This window comes from Abramis brama (genome assembly GCF_963993115.1).
Source record: "Abramis brama genome assembly, chromosome: 16".
In the NCBI taxonomy this organism is placed as follows: domain Eukaryota; kingdom Metazoa; phylum Chordata; class Actinopteri; order Cypriniformes; family Leuciscidae; genus Abramis; species Abramis brama.
Window position 1 is genome coordinate 16,039,448 of NC_139978.1, and position 17,995 is coordinate 16,057,442.

The 17,995-nt window shown below is 37.3% G+C and overlaps 1 protein-coding gene across 2 annotated transcripts; it reads left to right on the forward strand.

Moving 5' to 3' along the window:
* Nucleotides 1–381: 381 nt before the first annotated feature.
* On the forward strand, nt 382–17,343 carry cabp1a (calcium binding protein 1a). 2 transcript variants are annotated; one of them, XM_084086418.1, is made up of 7 exons: nt 382–1,367; nt 12,745–12,775; nt 12,928–13,071; nt 13,156–13,265; nt 13,378–13,452; nt 14,121–14,193; nt 16,336–17,343. In XM_084086418.1, exons 1-7 carry the CDS (start codon nt 678–680, stop codon nt 16,359–16,361), a joined length of 1,149 nt encoding a protein of 382 aa, XP_083942544.1. In that variant the 5' UTR covers nt 382–677; the 3' UTR covers nt 16,362–17,343. The 2 variants fall into 2 exon arrangements, with proteins under 2 accessions (XP_083942544.1, XP_083942545.1); XM_084086419.1 differs by lacking the exon at nt 382–1,367 and adding an exon at nt 12,412–12,645.
* The last annotated feature ends 652 nt before the right edge of the window (nt 17,344–17,995 follow it).

Here is a 17,995-nt window from a genome sequence, read left to right on the forward strand (position 1 = left end):
TTTATTTATATTTTGTCTAATAAAATTGTTAAATATTACCTCTCAAAAGTTTACCTTACTTAGGCTTTATTAAATATCAAATACATATTTTCCATAAACATTTAAACTATTATATATATTTTATCTTTAAACAAGTTAGCTCCGAATATACATAAATAAATGTGCTTTGCTTCTATGTACCAGAATAATATTTAATGTGTTACAGGAAAGTCTTTAATTATGTCAATAATGGGTGGGCATTTGTTAATATGAATTATAATTTAAATTAATCCATCTCTTATATGAAGTATCCTTAACAAATATCACAAATGGACAATGAGAGAGGGATCCTTTTTCATATGTTTTTGGTCCATACATTGCATGTTGTGTTGTGTCACCCACAGACATGTGATGATGCACACCATACGTTCCACGTGTCCTCTCTCGCTCTCTTCCTCCCTCTCTCACTCTGAATCTTTTTTGGTTTATTTCCGAGCCCATCTCCCCTTACCTACGCGTCCTACCAGAATAGCTCTTATACGAGCAATCAGGTGGCACCAACTCAGAGAGGAGATCTCGACAGCATCATTTCAACATGCCATCGCAGCACTCAACGCTGGGCTATTCTATTCAAACGGTAATAATGAGACATCTCAGAGTTCAACCTTTACCTTCAAGGGCATTTTACTAAGCTGAGGATGAGTTTCACGCTCCCCAAAACCGAATCGACGACCTCCTTACTGAGATCCTCCGCACCGGCCAGAAGCGCGGCTCAGCCGCCCGACCACCCCGGAGCCCGGCGGACACACCATCAGCGATCCGCGGCGGCATCTGGAGCGGAACCGGCGGAGTGCGATGCGAGCTCGCGGAGACCCCTGTGTCACCCCTCACTGGTCGGTACCCGGAATAGCGCAGAGAAGAGCCACCCACAACACTCCCACTCCCATGGACACGCTCTTTCCTCGGCTCACAGTCAGGAAGACCTGTCGGAGCTTCCAGGTGGAAGGGAACGAAGGACAGCTAGACGGCACCATCACCATCATCATCACCATCACCATAATCGTCATCATCACCATCACCACCACCGGTCCACCCGGGACGACCTGCCCCAAGAGCCCCGACCCAAACACTCTCACGCCGCTCGCATGCCCACCAGAACTCAGTCTTTTTCCGAGTCCAGGGACGAAACGGCTCTCTTTTTTGAGTCACCTCTTCTGGCTCGACCTGGGTCGTCAGCGAGCAGAGAGGCGTGTCCCCCCTCCACCGCCTCATCCTCGCCGGTGCCCGCATCCTCCAGCCGCTCCTCCCGGAGATCAGGGCGGTCCAGCGCAGCATCTTCTGAAGCGGATTTCAACCTGCGCCCGTTCCTCAGCTCAGTGTTCGGACAGGTAAGGCTCGAACACACGCGGACAATATTTAAATATAGCTTTTGTAAGCAGTAGGCCTAAGGGGCCAATTAACGTCAATAACAAACTTTATGCTACTAGCATGTTATTAGTCAGTCATAATTTTAGTCGCAAAGTGCTTATATGTAAAATTACTCAGGCAATAGGCTAATGCAAATGCTTACATATCTGTCACCAAGTTTCATTTGGTGGAATACCAGGGAACGTTAACTGTTACGTTTAAATGTTATGTAAATGTTAAGGTAAAACGTTCTTTAAATAACATTTATACAACATTATTATAACATTATTAATATTAATATCTTGGAATGTCTTTATGATGCTGTTCTGAGAAAACCTGTTACAACATTTTCAGAACATTATAATGTTATAACCCACTTGATGTTCTCATAATGTTGACAGAAAATGTCCTTAGAACAACATTCTTGGAATGTCCATGATGTTATTATTTGCTGAATATCAACATTAACCTTCTTGGAATATTACAAATGTTTAATGTGCCGAAATGTTTAAAGAGTTAGAAAGAGTAAGTTTTAAATTCATAATGGTAGACAGACAAAGCCATTGAGTGAAAAAAATGGATGTCACAGGAAAACGTACAAATTCTATGAGGCTAGATTCGTACGAATTCATACGACCTCACTCGTACGAATTAGTACGAAAAATCGTTGCAAAATCGTACATATTTTACGAATTGCCCAATTCGTATGAATTCATACGAATGACCTACCCCTGACCTCGCCCCTAAATCTACCCATCACGTGGGTTTAGACAAATCGTACAAATTCGTACGAGTGAGGTCGTACGAATTCGTACGAATTAGCCACCTTTTTATCATTCGTACGAATTGGTCGTGAGATAGTGTTGCATACTCCATATGATCAAATGAATCCAAAGAGGGCACATTTAATCGGAAAATTGTAAGCATAATTTATCCATTTTGTTTTCGTCGTAGTGTAACTGCAGCATTTTCTTTTAAACAAAATTCAGAATGGCAGCCTACTTGCACAAATAAAAAAATCGCTGTTTGGATTTAAAATGGTAAATGTTGAAGGGTCTATGATTGGCTCATTATTGAAGTGATTATTATGTTTCTATGTTATATGTTTGGCAACAGTTCAAGATCTTGACCAAAAATTGATGCACATTTTGATGGAAATAAATGTTGTGATGTTATTACGATCAACAGGTGCATACATTTTTGGTCAGTATCTTGTATTGGCAATGCAAGAGTCAAGCACTCTGTAAAGTCTCCTCCAGCTCATCCCAAAGACTTACAATAAATTTAAGGTCTGGACTCTCATTCTTTCACAGTTTGAGCCTGATGAATCTTGACACTGTCATCCTGGAATATGGCAATGATGCCATCCTCCATGGTTGTTTAAGAAATTAAGGTGCGTGTGGCCACTTTAGCAAAATTTCTGTACAGTTTTGCAGGCCAAAAAGTCCTTTGTCTATTGTCAATAGTTACAAGACACTTTCAAACCCAAGCGACTTTCTGTTCGTCTCTGCGGTGAATCCGCATGACCAATTGAACCCGCTGAGAAATCTGTGTGGGGAAATCTTTCGCCCTCATGTGAAATTCTTGATCGTGTGAATTCCTGTTGAAATCACTGGATTTCACCCAGAATAATTTGCAAGGTAAATGTGACCGCATCTTTACAATTAAAAGAGCCAATCACATTTATTCATTCAACAATATGAAAATGCATTTGCTGGACCATCCTGAAAAATACACTTTTGTTGACTGATTTGTTATGCAAGATGCAAATTTCAACAAACAGTTATTTCATTCTTTTCCCATTCAAGTCTGAAAATAGCTGCCTGTGGGAATCACGAATTTGGCTGCCGAGACTAGTTTACCATTCAACTCTATGATTATCGCACACAATATTTTGGCATATGATACCATATTATAAAACAGTATCTGTGTCTTGAGTTCCAGAATTGCAAAATCTGATTTCACCAAGTGCAACATGTTCCTGGATCCTCATCTTTGCTGATCCTGGAACAACATTCCAATCAACCAATCAGATTTGAGGGACAAGTTTACAGTTTATGTCAAGTTTAGGCTTAAAACCTGGGTTAGGTGCTTCTACATCACTGTTATTCTATTATCCTATCATTTCCCTCTGATTTTAGGGAGAAGTTAAGGGTACGGTTAGGTTTAGGGGTTCATTTTTGTACAGGAATGTTGTTCCAGGATCAACAAAATATGTTAACCCAGGAAGATGTTTTTAATTGAGGAACATATAATAAGCAATATTATCGGAATGAATATGAATTTATTTTCACAATGTATCCCAGTGTTTCCTTATTGATCAAACGCTTTTTGAAATTAAACATCTGTTAGTTGCCGCTGATTAAATGGCTGTCTGGAAGCTTGCCTTCGGTATACACAAATCACAGAAGTTTGCTTTGAAAATCAATTCCATTAATAATAAAAGAGTCTTTGCTGGAAGGATGAGCTCCGGGTTCTCCTTTGTTGCTTTAGACACCCGAAAAGCTGAATGGATAAATACAACGTCTGTTTGTGAAATGCAAATCTTTTTTAGGAAAGAGATTCTGTGTATAAATGATTAAAAGCGGTTCTGATGTCTGATGAACACAATGACTTTGATGCGGTTATAGAACATCACACACAAACACACACATACGTGTTGATTTGCAGCTACACTAATGTGGGTCGTCCTATTATTGTTATCCAGAAAGCTTATAAAACCACATACATTTCAGAATCCATTTTAATGAGACAGACTCCTTTTTAAGGGTGGAAACAAACTGGATGGTTAGTCATAAAACATAGACCAGATCAGACCAATTAATAATATCCGGCTCCAAGGTCAGAGCTATTCTCGATGTACAAATAGTAAAAAAAAAAAACACCACTTGTTAGATTAAAGGGTAAAATTAACTGGCAGCTAGTTAGAAAATATCGACAAATGAGACCAATTATGAATTTCGCCTTCGAGGTCAGAGCTTTTCTCACTGTAGCTCTCCATCTGGCATTGTTTATATTGCGATGATTCATTTACATTTACCTCAGTCCTTTTTTTCTTCTAAGCCCTTAACAACTGTTATTATACAGGGGTTTCTTACCTAATTTGATAACGGTTAATATAAAATCACCATAATTGCCTATAATGCATCATTCATGTGGAAAATGTTGGTCTATTTCATTGGCATTCATGAAGGAATCTCACATCACTGGGAGAAACCTTCTGTTTGCAAGTATGTTGTTTAGGCTGTCAGCTTCAGACGCTGTATGAATCAGTGAGGCTGGCTTACAGTCTCTCAATGAGTGTGTGTGTGTGAGTAAACACAGTTTACCAGAAATGCAGTGTTACAGGCTTCAGATAACATGGGTGACACACTCCCTATTGGCCTGTCTGAATTCCTGTCTGAAACACTCGCCTTGACGGGTGTTGAAATAAGACTGACAAAATTGTCCTCTGAGGACGGTGCGACTCTTTCCCTCAGTGAATCTCGTAAATGTTAAACCAGATATGGTCTCCCCTTCTCTTTAGCGCTATTCTTAGTCTCAGAACCCTTTGTGTGTGTGTGTGTGTGTGTCGTTCCCCTGATATGTTTTTGTCTCTGTTGTCAAACACTTGTCCAAGGCTCTCGCATCTCTGCTATAAACGTCTAAAATAAAATTTCTGTCATTTGTTACGGCGAACAGGCGAAGGAGAGGAGAGGAGGATCTTGATGCAGCAGTATACTTTTAGTCAGCAATAGGTTATGAATAGCATTAATAGAATTAAAAAGAAAAAAAAGAACAATCAATAATGTGGGTGGAAATCAGACTCACTGACTCATTCTGTTATGAATGTCATCCACACACATTTATAAAACAGTTTCCTTAAAAGGAAACTGAACAAAATATGATTAGTTATTTTACTCTATTATTTTTTTTATGTTTAACAGGGAAAAAACAACATCTTTTCAACAAGTTCTCCCTGGAAACTTAAATATTCCCCGGTTGGGAATCACAGCTTTAAGTAATCCTCTTTTTCCAAGTCTTGCCTCATCTTTATCCTGTTACAATAATGCATGCGCCAGTATTATTACAGTATTAGGAACTGCTTTTGCCTATGCACATTTTTCTTTGTGTACAGGTGTACTTATGAAAGATATTGTGTGATATATGCATTGCATTGCAATTTTAGAGTACATGTTGAGCTTGTGACTGTGTCTGCTGACAGGATGAGAGGCGACAGTTAAAAGTAGGTTGCACATTCACAGAGAGCTTGAAAAGGGGACGGAGGGATAGATAAAACTAACATATTAGAGGAGAAGAGGCAGAGAAGGGCTTTGGCCCCTGAGTCTGTTTCTCAAGATGAATCATCTCATGGAGAAAAACGAGGGGGAAATAGAGATGGATGGAGGATGACGGATAAAAAGATGCGCATATGTGCGTATGTGTGTGTGCGAGAGAGAGAAAGAGATTCTTAAGGAACAAAAAGAGAGCCAGAAAATAACATTTATCTGTGTCACAGATAACCAAGCAACATAAACAGAAGCACCTTTAATTGGCCTCTGTATCCACTCAAAAAGCTTTGATGTCATAGTCATGGCTTGTATATAAAAGCATGGCTATGACATTTCTGAAAGGTTTATGAATACTTTTAATCTCAGAATAAAGGACAAGGACAACAACTGCAACCTGCATTAATACAATTTGTGTACTAAGATGCTGTACCATGGTACTTTGATATATGTACTATGGTACTGAATGGTTACCATATTCATGTTTTTAGTACTCAACTGGAGAGTTGCAACTCAAAAGTGGGTTGTAAAGGTCTGCACTGATAGGACTGTGAAGAGAAGGGAAAAATAACGCTAACAGCGAATGCCAACATGTGTTCTCAGAAACAATAAACACAACTGCAGGATATTAATACAAAATTCATTAAGAGCAGGTTCACTTACAGCAAGGATAAGTGTGGTTTGTGCCAAGTTTGCTGACCATTTTGAATGGTTTCTTATTAGCTTACTTATCGATTATATATTGGTGAGGTCAGGCAAAAGGAGGAGAAGGATCTAGTTGCAGCACTGTATTAATAACAAAAAACAAAGAAGACTATCCCACTGCGAAGAAGGAATGTAGTAGCATAAACATGAGTAGACGTAATCAGGATTAAACAGAACAGGTGTGTGGGACTAATTGACAAACAAGGAAACTAGGAAATCAGGTAAACAGGAACAGATCAAAGACTGAAACTTAAACCAACTTAACATAATCGTTACTGTATCTATTGTATTTATATATGTATATGTATATAAAACATATTTCGATATATAATATATAATCAACATAGTCTATATATATTTTATTGTACAATTACGCTAAAATATAGCTACAGATTCAATTTATAGCACCTTCTTAAATTGAATAAAAACATAAACAAGCAAAAACACACCAATGCACATTCTTTATTCATCATTTTGTAGATGTAGAGGTAAAAAATCAGATTGTCCCCCATCTTGCCCCGACCAAAGTTATTTGAACACACGTGATGTTGTAATTACGACTTCCCAACTCGTGAATACAAATGTCCCAGGAGGACTTGAACGCACCAATATTCACATGTGAAGTGCCCTAATGTATTGTTTGGCTAATTACACAATTTTATAATTAATGTTTTTTTATATTTTATAATTAATATTTTTTGGTGATTTTTGCCTTTATTGTGATAGGATAGTATAGAGTGGACAGGAAGCTTGGTGGGAGAGAGACAGGGGACGGGATCGGGAAAGGTCCACAAGCCGGGATTCGAACTCGGATCACCCGAAGCACAACTGCGCCATATCAGCACGCTGCCCATGAGGCTATCGGTGCCGACACAATTTTATAATTAATAACAAAATAAAATATTATTAAAAATAATAACATATTCACAATGCATATGATATTTTTATCGTCATATTCTAATGATAATTTAGTTCATTTGTAATCAGAAATAAAACAGCTGAAAATGAATTCTGCTTATCGGCAGTTGCGAGTTTGAGTTCTGGTTTGATGTCTTTTCATTGGACCAAATCTCCTCGTGGTTTCCTCTTCGTCCTCCTATAATAAAGGCGAATATAAGGATACATTTTATTTTGATGGTCTCCTTTCGACATTCTGTTGACTATAAGTAACTTTGCAACTACATGTGTGTGTGTGTGGTATTTTTAGCTGTCTGTATAAATGATTGTTTGGCTTAGAGACCAGGCCTCCAGCTGTGAGAATGGCAATATGCTTGTCTGAATGAGACCCACTCTCCTCCCATTCTCTAAACACACACACAGATTCTCATTTACATCCTCCTCTCTCCCATTTGCAGAGCTTCTTTAGCTTAGTAATATTATTTTATTGTATTATAATTCATTTATCTTAAACCCCCGCCTCCCGTCTGCGCCAATGACTAATGAAACACTTTATACTGCCCTGATTCCCAATGTGCTGAATTTACCAAGAGCCCTTCATAACCCCATTTAATGACGTCTACACTTAACGAAAAAACATGTTATACAAAAAGATTCAAAAGTAAAAATGAGTGGTTATGTTTTTTTGTTTGAGATCCAAGCACATCTTGTGCCCCATTTTTCCGTCGTTATTTCACTGAGTGACCTTTTTTTAGCTTTAATTATCAGTAAAGACCACCATATTTTTGTTCTATCAGGGCATACAATCTTTGTATGAATTCAGGCTTTCAGGGCAAATCTTTGAATAATCTTATGAATGCTGATTGTGGAAGCCTGGAATCCTCATTCTGCGCATCAAACAAAAGACGGGAGTGAATTTACATTTTGAAAGGTGTCCCAGTTATTTTAATTTGCCTACGCCTTGGTTCTCATCAGTTTTCCAGATAATGGTTATTAGTGGTGCGTGCACTACACCGTTTACACATTAATGATAAAAACCAAGCGGCTTTTGATATTTTACTTATTTTCATTTGACTGATGATAAAACAAAGAAATCGAAGGAGGTATTTGAGTCAGATGTAGGGATCTGAATATAATGGAAGTTTGAAAATTGGACTTTTGATTTGGGCCAGTCAGCAACCACCCAGAACACCCTAGCAACCACATAGTGAAATAAAAATACCATAGCATCATGATAGTGTCAGGTTTCTGTTTCTGTTAACTCTTATTCTGACATTTGTTCCTGTTTCCCCACTCTGTAATCAGTATATATAGTATGGAATTGAACAGGGAGTATATATTCACGTGGAAAACAACCCTGACAGAAGAACTGACCAAAACATGAAAGGGAAACCAAAACTAAACAGAGCAGGGAAACAGGAAAAAACGGAAACAAGGCAAAATGTCATAATAAGAGTTAACCGAACCGAATATAAACTTGGCAGATAGCAAGATCTGAGTGGGCAGGCACAATATTTTCTTGAGAGATTGTGATAATCTCAAAAAAAAATATATATATAAAAAGTATCAAAAGTAATAATAAATTAAGTATAAGTAAATAAGTATTAATAATAGGTAACTCTTTACAACAAGGTTTCATTTGTTAAAACTAGTTATAAAAAATACTTATTAATCTTGATTTTATTTACTAAAAAAAAGTTGCATCTGTACTGAACGTTTTGTGTAGTATTTACAATTTTTACTCAGAAATTGCTACTAAATCAAAACAATCTTTGTTTTATTTACAACTTTGTGGGGGTTTTTTGTTGCATTTTTGTGTTACTATTTCATGGACTTGAGCTATGTGAACTAACAATGAACAGTTGTATTTTTATTAAAATTATATTAAGGTTAATAAATTAGAACAAACATAGTGTTCATTAGTTTATGTTAGTTAATGCATTAACTGGCATTAGGGGACCTTTTTGTAAAATGTTACCAATAAAATAAGTAGCACACTCAACAGACATTAATAAACATTTGAGGCTGGCTAGATTACAGAAAAATCTCAATTTAGTCCATAACTTAAAGATCCCATTGCATGAAAATTTCACTTCATGAGGTTTTTTAACCTTAATATGAGTTTCCTAGCCTGCCTATGGTCCCCCAGTTGCTAGACATTTTGATGGGTGTAAACCAAGCCCTGGGTATTTTTGAGAAAATGAAAGCTCAGACGGGCGAATCTAGAAATCTTCCCTTTATGTCGTCATAAGGGGAAAGGTCACCTCCCCTTTCTCTTCTTTGCCCGCAAAGAGAATTTGGCCCGCCCATGAGAAAATGAGCTGCGCAAGTGCAATATTGGTTTTTCCTCGAGAGACATCATGGCTTGCAAACTTGCGAAGCATGGCAGTTGCTCAGTGTTTGGTTGTACAAATGAACACAAAGGTATTTTTTAGTTCCTTCATCCGAGCCTCTGAAGAACCAGTGGGTTATGTGAATTTCTGATATGTAATTGTTCAAGTTCAGACAGATAATCTTTTTCTCAAAGTCGTTCAGTACTGTTTATGCATCAGTAAATCAAGCCAGTGACTAAACGATCAACTTCACGTCGTTTCTCTTAGGATGAAAATAATCTTACTTAAACTGTGATTAATATATATACAGAAAGCGATCAAAGAACAATCCCTTTCCAGTCGCCCAAGCTGTCAATCACACAGCGCGAGTTTATCTGGACACTTGCCAAAACTCGTTATGAAATCAATGACGCTGTTACACTGCACAACGAAGCTCTTACTGTACTTACCTCATGTTTGCATTGGTGAAATCATTAGTGAGAGTGCAGAAACTGCGTTGCAATGATAAGATCTTCATCAGCGATCAACAGGCTGTCATCTGCTCAATGCTCATCACTGCAACCTTTTATGTGATGGGAATAGATCTAAATACTTAAACTTCTCACGATTCGTTAATCCCGATAGCTGTAATAGTAAAAACGTATAATAGCTGTAATAGTAAAAGTTTTCGAGAGAGTTCCACATGTAATGCTATATTTCATATGCAAGCATGTCAGCCAATCACAGTGGGCGTTTACACTGAAGTCTCACAGCAGACACGCCCCTTCAAACAGAGCGTTCAAATCAGAGGCTTTTATTTCTAAAGGCTAGGAAATATGCCTTTTATTTCTAAATTATAACAAGTTTTGATCTAAAAAAAACATTATACTAACATTATAAGGGCACCCCAGGAAACATTCTAAAATAATAAAATAATCCATGCAATGGGACCTTTAAATACTAAAATACAATGTACAAAAACAAATATTTTTTGAAGTTGTGAATACAAAAAAGATTATTTGAGTGCATTTTACAAACTAACATTTCATTCTTTCAACTTAAAAATGTATTGTTTAATTCAATGCGTTACTTGCAGTTTCTTTGTAATTAATTGTGAAATGTACTAGCAATTAGAGTAAATTTGAAAAATTGTTTCCACACCACAACAATTTTTTTTCCAGTGAAGATATGTACATTTAGAGACATTCATGTTACACATTGATACTTTTATTATCTTTTTCCACAATGTGATGCCTAAGTGATTTAAATGTCGATATACAGTAGTTTGTCTCTAATCTATGAGCTGTTTTTGATAAAAACGAATTTTTGACTTCACTAACTGTAAATGTGCCTCATGGTGGCATACACAGTCAGACTGAACACATTAACTGAATGATTTTGTTTCCCAGTGCTATTAAACCAGATAATGTCTTTTATGTCTTTTCTATGTCTTTGGTGTTTTTTATTGTCTCTCTCTTTGTATCTATCTATCTCACTCTCACCTTCCCTTCCTCTCTGTTTATAGTCACCGTGAGAGTGTATAGATCTGAAGAGCCAGTCTACACAATGTGTTCAGTAAACTGTTATGATGAATGAATGGAAAATGTTGGCTGGATTGCATATTTTCATTCATGGGAATGCTTTCTTTCTCTATCTGTCTCTCTCACACATACAAATTCACACATAGACAGACAGTCCTTTCTCTGTGAAATTCACAACACATGTGATGTGGCAGTGTATAAATAAAATAAGTGATGTTTTGTGAGTTCATGTGTTTGTGTTATGTATAAGATTGAATGTTGAAATGCATATACAGATTGACTTGCTGTTCTTAATTGATGGTCTTGTTGACTATGACCATTAATGTTGACTATACTTGATTGCTATGAAAACAGCAATGCAGAGAAAAGGAAGAGTAATGCTAAAATAGATGTTAACATATTTGTTGTGATTTGTGCGTTTATATGAACATGTTAATTCTAGGAACCTCATTAACAGTGTGGCAAGGTGTTTACTATGTTCACTATCAGTGCAACATGTTGTTGTCGACCACATCGTGAACTATTCGTGCCATTCACTCTCAGGAGTGTCTGTCTGCTTAACACAACACAAGTATCTTTCATTTTTATAGAGCATGTTCAAGAGCCTGGAAAAAGTGTTGTGACAAAGATAGATGATGTTAAAAAACATAGACATTTTTGGGGCAATAGTCTTATGGTTTAATTTTTCTGGGACGTGAAGTTCCTCTTAATACAAATGGAATTTGCCATTTGTATTGTAACATTATTAATAACAGGAAAGGTTGTGGGCTCTAACTCCACAAAGTGAATGAGGTCAAAGGGAGATAGAGGGTCCCAGGTCACCCATGACCCAAAATATGCATCTGCCAAACGAATGATGTGAAAGCTCTGATTTAGAAACAACAAATACCCGAACACACACATAGACCTACTGCAGAGTCATGCACGTTGTGATTTATGTGTTGCTGTAAATACGGACTTGCTTATGTGTGGCTTTGCCTTGGAATGTTTGATACTAACTTACATAAGCAATTTAGATTTTCTTTTTCTGCATGCTGTTGCGTAGGCGTATGTATTTACGTCGCATAAATTGCTTCTCCTTTGCTTTGGTCTACAATTTAGGTTGCATGTTTTTACATGTGTGTGTATGTGTGAATGTCGCAGTCTTATGTCAATAAAGACGGCATGTTTATACTCCTTTCTTCCCCCCTGGTGAATGCTACAGCTTCTGTTCTCCATCTTTCTCCTTCTCTTTCCTTCATCGCCTTTAAAGGTTGTCACTGTTAGATGAGGACAGATGCGTCTCACTTGTCGGGATTTGTTCACTTAGCTGTGACGCTGGAGAAATGCCATTGCCACGTGACCAGGACCACCTCACCTTTTTGTTACGCACTATAAACACTATAAAACGAGTCTTAATACACCTTGGGTGTCTTTGAACGACTAGAAGCTACAATGGCTGCTCTGGGTGGTTTGGATGCATCACTGGTTAAAGGTTTTCTGCTAATGAAGCCATCTCCAGAAGAACTTTATTTCATGGATGACCTGGATTTTATTGTGAGGGACAGAGTTTGGACTTTTGAATGTTTTGTCTTTAAAATTTAACCTTTGCTTATGTTGTTTTGACTTTTTTTCCCTCATCTTTTGTTGTTACAGAATCGAGAGTTGAGACCAGAGGAGATTGATGGTAAGTTAGATGATTATTTTAGCTACTTTACCTTCTTCAAACCTGTATAAACTACAACTGAACCTTTTATTGTTTTATTAGACCTCATGTTTCATTTAGCCTGTGTGTGTTAACATGCCATTCATGTGTTTGGTATGTCTTGACGAGTGAAGAGTTGCGAGAAGCGTTTAAGGAGTTTGATAAGGATAAAGATGGCTTTATTGGCTGTAAAGACCTGGGGAACTGCATGAGAACTATGGGATACATGCCCACAGAGATGGAGCTAATAGAACTGAGCCAGCAAATCAACATGAACCGTAAGCTTCTGGTTGCGCACAGCCATAATCTTATCAGCTACATCTTTTCACTACAAAATATTGACATCAATCTGTTTTTCTTAGTAGGTGGCCATGTGGATTTCGAGGACTTTGTAGGGTTGATGGGACCTAAACTCCTTGCTGAGACAGCGGACATGATCGGCATAAAAGAGCTCAGAAATGCCTTCAGAGAAGTGGGTGGAGAGTTATATAATATAAATATATACTGTATAATATAAAGAATATAATATACAAAAAAAAATGAAAGAAATATTAAATAAAATGTTTGATATGCATTGTTTTCAGTTTGACACGAATGGAGATGGTGAAATAAGCACAGGAGAGCTAAGGGAAGCTATGAGGAAGCTGCTGGGACAACAGGTTAGTGCTTTTGGTATAGAGAGAATTGTGAGAATGTGCTTAAAGTGACCAAGAAATCAAATGATATATATATATATTTTTTTTTAATCAATTATCCGTGCATATATAGCATATATATATTTTTTAAATGATGTGCACTCGTAATCTTTAATCAAAGTAACTTTGTGTTCACTGGCGTGAGTGCGGGACAACCTGTCACTCACAAGAGATCACAGCAATAGCAAACCACACCAATCAATTCTCGACTTTTTTTGCTGTTGTTGTTCGAGAAGCTATTTTATTTGGATACACAATAGGGAAGAAAAGACTATCGCAACTTCCATTTCATGCTGACTTTAAAGTGATATCTAGACCCCATAGACCCTTTCTATTTTCTAAAAGCAAGCTTATTGTGAACAAATAATCCATGCATATGTCCTTGTAATTTTAAATAAAAATTTCACAACTCAATCTTCTGGTGAAAACAGCTTTTTCTCAAACCTGACTGCTGTTTACTAAGGATTTACCAATTTTGAAAAATCTCCACACAGTTCTTTTCCATACAATGACACTCCATTGTGACCACATTTTGATTAGATTTGTGTGAGGAAAAGACCAGAATCGTTCAGTCAAATTTCTGAACGGTTCCTGTCACCTGATTTTTAACAGTCTATTCTTGTTTTTGTTAGGTTGGCCATCGAGACCTAGAGGACATACTGAGAGACATTGACTTGAATGGAGACGGCCGAGTAGACTTTGAAGGTAAGAATCTATTTTTTTTTTTAAATATTATTTGCAAATGGTTTAAACTTATTACTTCACAACTACTATTAGACCGTGAGCTTATTTTACTGTTCTTGTTTCTTTGTCTTTATTCCCTTAAATTCCTTTTAATCCTTTAATTATTTAATTCCTTTATAAGTCCCCCTGTAGTCAATAATTTTATCCCTTAAAACTCATCTTTGATCTAAAAAATTACAGTTTTTTCCTGTGAAAAAAATTATTCAGCCTTAAAATAGCTTGAATGCAACTCTACACCATTGCTTCATTTAGTATACACAGAAACATGAATATGCTAATTAGCCCCGCCTCCACTCATTCACGCTAGCTTACAGATTCACTCGACCAACTTACTGAGGTAAACGCTGCACAACGGTATCGCTCTTTACAACGTCGGACACATAACAGTAATTAATATGATTAGCCTTTTGCTTGACTATGTTATCAAACAACTAATAACGTGTTGGTAATGTTACACAAGCTATGTTCCCATTCGCCATCTCACAATCATCAGCAACGCTTTGAACAACTCAGAACGTCAGTGGAGAAAGGCATATAGTTCATCAAAACATTGTAATATACATCATAGGCTACACCTGCCCTGGAAATCCAGAGTTCTTGCGAGAGCACAATTTGAATTTGCTCAGAGAGTTGCTTTGGCATTGAGTAATGATGCTCATTAACTATGCCCTTGTAGCCGAGCTGCACCAATCACATCGGTGTATCTGATTTAGGCGGGCCAGAGGCGAGATGACGACAGTGCTGCGACGTGGAAGTCATTAGTAAACATTGCAAGATGGCTATGGATGAACACCAGTTGTTTGAAACGGCTTTGGCCGCTACAATGAACGAGTTAGACTTGGCTTTTTAACTAAAAGAGGAACAGAAGACGCCGCTCAAATCGTTCCTTTGCAAGAAGGGTGTTTTTGCTGTTTTGCCGACCGGATACAGCAAGAGTCTAATCTACCAGTTAGCTCCGCTGGTAGCTAAGCGTATGGGGCTCTGGATACGTCACCCTGTGTATTGTTGTGATTGGTCGTAGTGTTATTCAATTGCGTGCAGTGAGATTTTCAAATGCATGCTTGGTGCCGCCCCTCGAGTTGGGCGATTTTCATTACTCAATGCCAGACCCTTAATCTTTCAGATTTGGGTCTGGATTTCCAGGCTATATTGCTAAATCTACCCGATTTTTCATATCAACAAAAAAATATGTTGGGATCACCTGGCATCTCTTGAGACTCCCCTGCTAGTTCGCTGTTGATGATATGCTAAAGCCCGCCGGCACGTTGACGTGATTGGCTACAAGGTAGTTTCTGACATCACAAACTACCTTGTAGCCAATCACATCAACCAGTGATTTCAAACTGCGTTTTTGAGACTTTCTTTTTTTCACTGCAGTTTTAAAGCAACACTAAGTAAGATTTTTTACCTTAAAATAATGTTTCCAAAATCGTTTCAGTGGTTCATCAAGTCGTAACAGGGTGAAAGGCACTTCTGCCTCCGCTTTGCGATCCTTTATATGCTATAACAACACTATGTATGATTTCCAGATCGGGTCCCGTTTCTGTAGTTCTAATGAGACATTAGAAAACTACAAATTTGGCTTGCTTTACGTCAAGCGTTACAATAGTCATTATTTTGTTTTTCTTCGTTTCTGATGGCGCAATACATCATACTTTCATGAAATCATGCAACATACTCTACCTTATCAATGGACATCGTTCATAAACAGCGAGCGTGCGTGCGACAGTAGGCTGCGGTAGATTAAATTATTTACGACAGCGGTAATGGACAGTTCCGCTTCCAACCTGTAGGGCGACCGCAGAGGAAAAGTTCCTTGGTGTTGCTTTAAGGAGAAAATACTCAGCAATGGTGTTGACTTATGAATTTGCACATGGTTTGTCTTAAAGCACATTAAAAACATAGACATATAAACAACATTAAAAACTTGATTTTCACCACAGGGGGGCTTTAAATAAAAAGACCAATTACGCCCCCCTCAACCACGTTGGTCCCCCCAATGTTCAAGTTACGGCCTTGCTAATAAAAAGTAAAAGCAGACAATAGATGCATAGTGTTTTTAAGTTAAAGTCTCTGTATTTATTTTCTCTCTGTATCTTTTAGAGTTTGTGCGAATGGTGTCCCGCTGAAAGGGCAGCGTTCATATAGTGTCTCCAACAGAAGAAAGTGAGATGCTGTGCTGCTTCCTGCTGGTCAAAGCAGACAGAGTATTAGACTACTGCAAGAAAGGCCCTGCTGAGGCAGTGGTGTGTGGTATAAAAAATGAAAACTGGAGTTTTTGGAGAGAAAAAAAAATATATACGCACACACACAAACAAAAAAAGTATACTGTAGCCAAGTGTCTCTGCACTTTCAACCATGCAAGACCAAACAAAGTTTTTTTTACACGCACATTAGAGTACAATGCTTGATTATGGCAATATTACATTAAGTGTTGTCCCTGTTGTCCCATATATGTGTCTCTGTGTGATAAGCTAGGTGAAGAAAATTATGTCAGAAAGTTTTCAGTCACACTCTGTGATGTCTGTTTTGTTAGCAGTAACGTAAATGGCGTAAATGCATTGACTTCCTGATAATATGTTATACGAGTCAAGCTCATAACTCCAGTTTTGACACTATTATTATTTGTCCTTGCCAAACTATTTGCCTGTTTCTGTTCTAAAATCACAATGCATGACTTTAAAACAAATACATTCCACTGTGCAAGATGGAACTAAATTTTGTTGCTGGCCTCTATAGTTTTAAAGTTTTCATTTTAACACAGAACTGAGTGATTTCTAAGTTTAGAAATGTTTGATTCACTATTTTTAGTTGCCATGACATACTTGTCAGGCAACTAATTTCAAGAGCACAGTTTCACCCAACACAGGCCTATTTGAATCAATGCAAATGTTCAATACCTGATCATATGCTTAAGAAACAGACAGTGAATATTTATTTTTTTGACTTCAGCCTTTATGTCTGTTTGTGTGACCAGTGTCTGAGGCATTTGTAGTCTTAACTGTTATCTGATATGATTGTTGCATGCCAAAAAGACCTTCATATGTAATATAGTGGTTTTAATACCTTGTAACAAAATAAGCAAATAAAACCGTGTCTATTAATAGCGTATATTTTTCATCAGCACATTTGTGTATAAGCTTCATTACTCTATTAGTTTTTACTCGACTAAAGGTTTGCCTTACCTGCACTAAAGAAATGCTATTTATGTACACAAGGAGCAACAATTTGGCTGCTGTCTGCTCAGCTGTTCTCCAAATCATTCAGCAACGAGCATCACTTTCCCAGCGGCTGGAACAGACTGTACGTGTTGTCATGGCAACGGGCTTTTCCTCCGGACCAAAACGGGACAGAATTTATTTTTTCCTGCTTTTTTCATTGTGAATGCAGCAGGAGAGCTAAAAATAATGCCATATGCCACCGTGTGGTAAAAGACACGCAACTGTCATCATGACGGTTTTACAATGCATGCATCTAAATTTTAAAAAAGAAGCCTATTTTTGCGTTTTAAATAAATGCAATTTATAAAGAAATATATTATTGTATTAATTTAATGAATAAAACATTCTGCAAGGCAAATGTGAAACTTCCTTCATAGTAATGTGTTTTTAATAAATATTGTTTCACAAACCAACAGCAACAGTAGGCTAATAATAATATTTTTGGATATATAATATTGTTGTTATTATACAATTAATATATAAGAACTAATAAATAATTATAAGTAATAAAAGATTAATAAGGTAACATTGCTTTTCTGTTT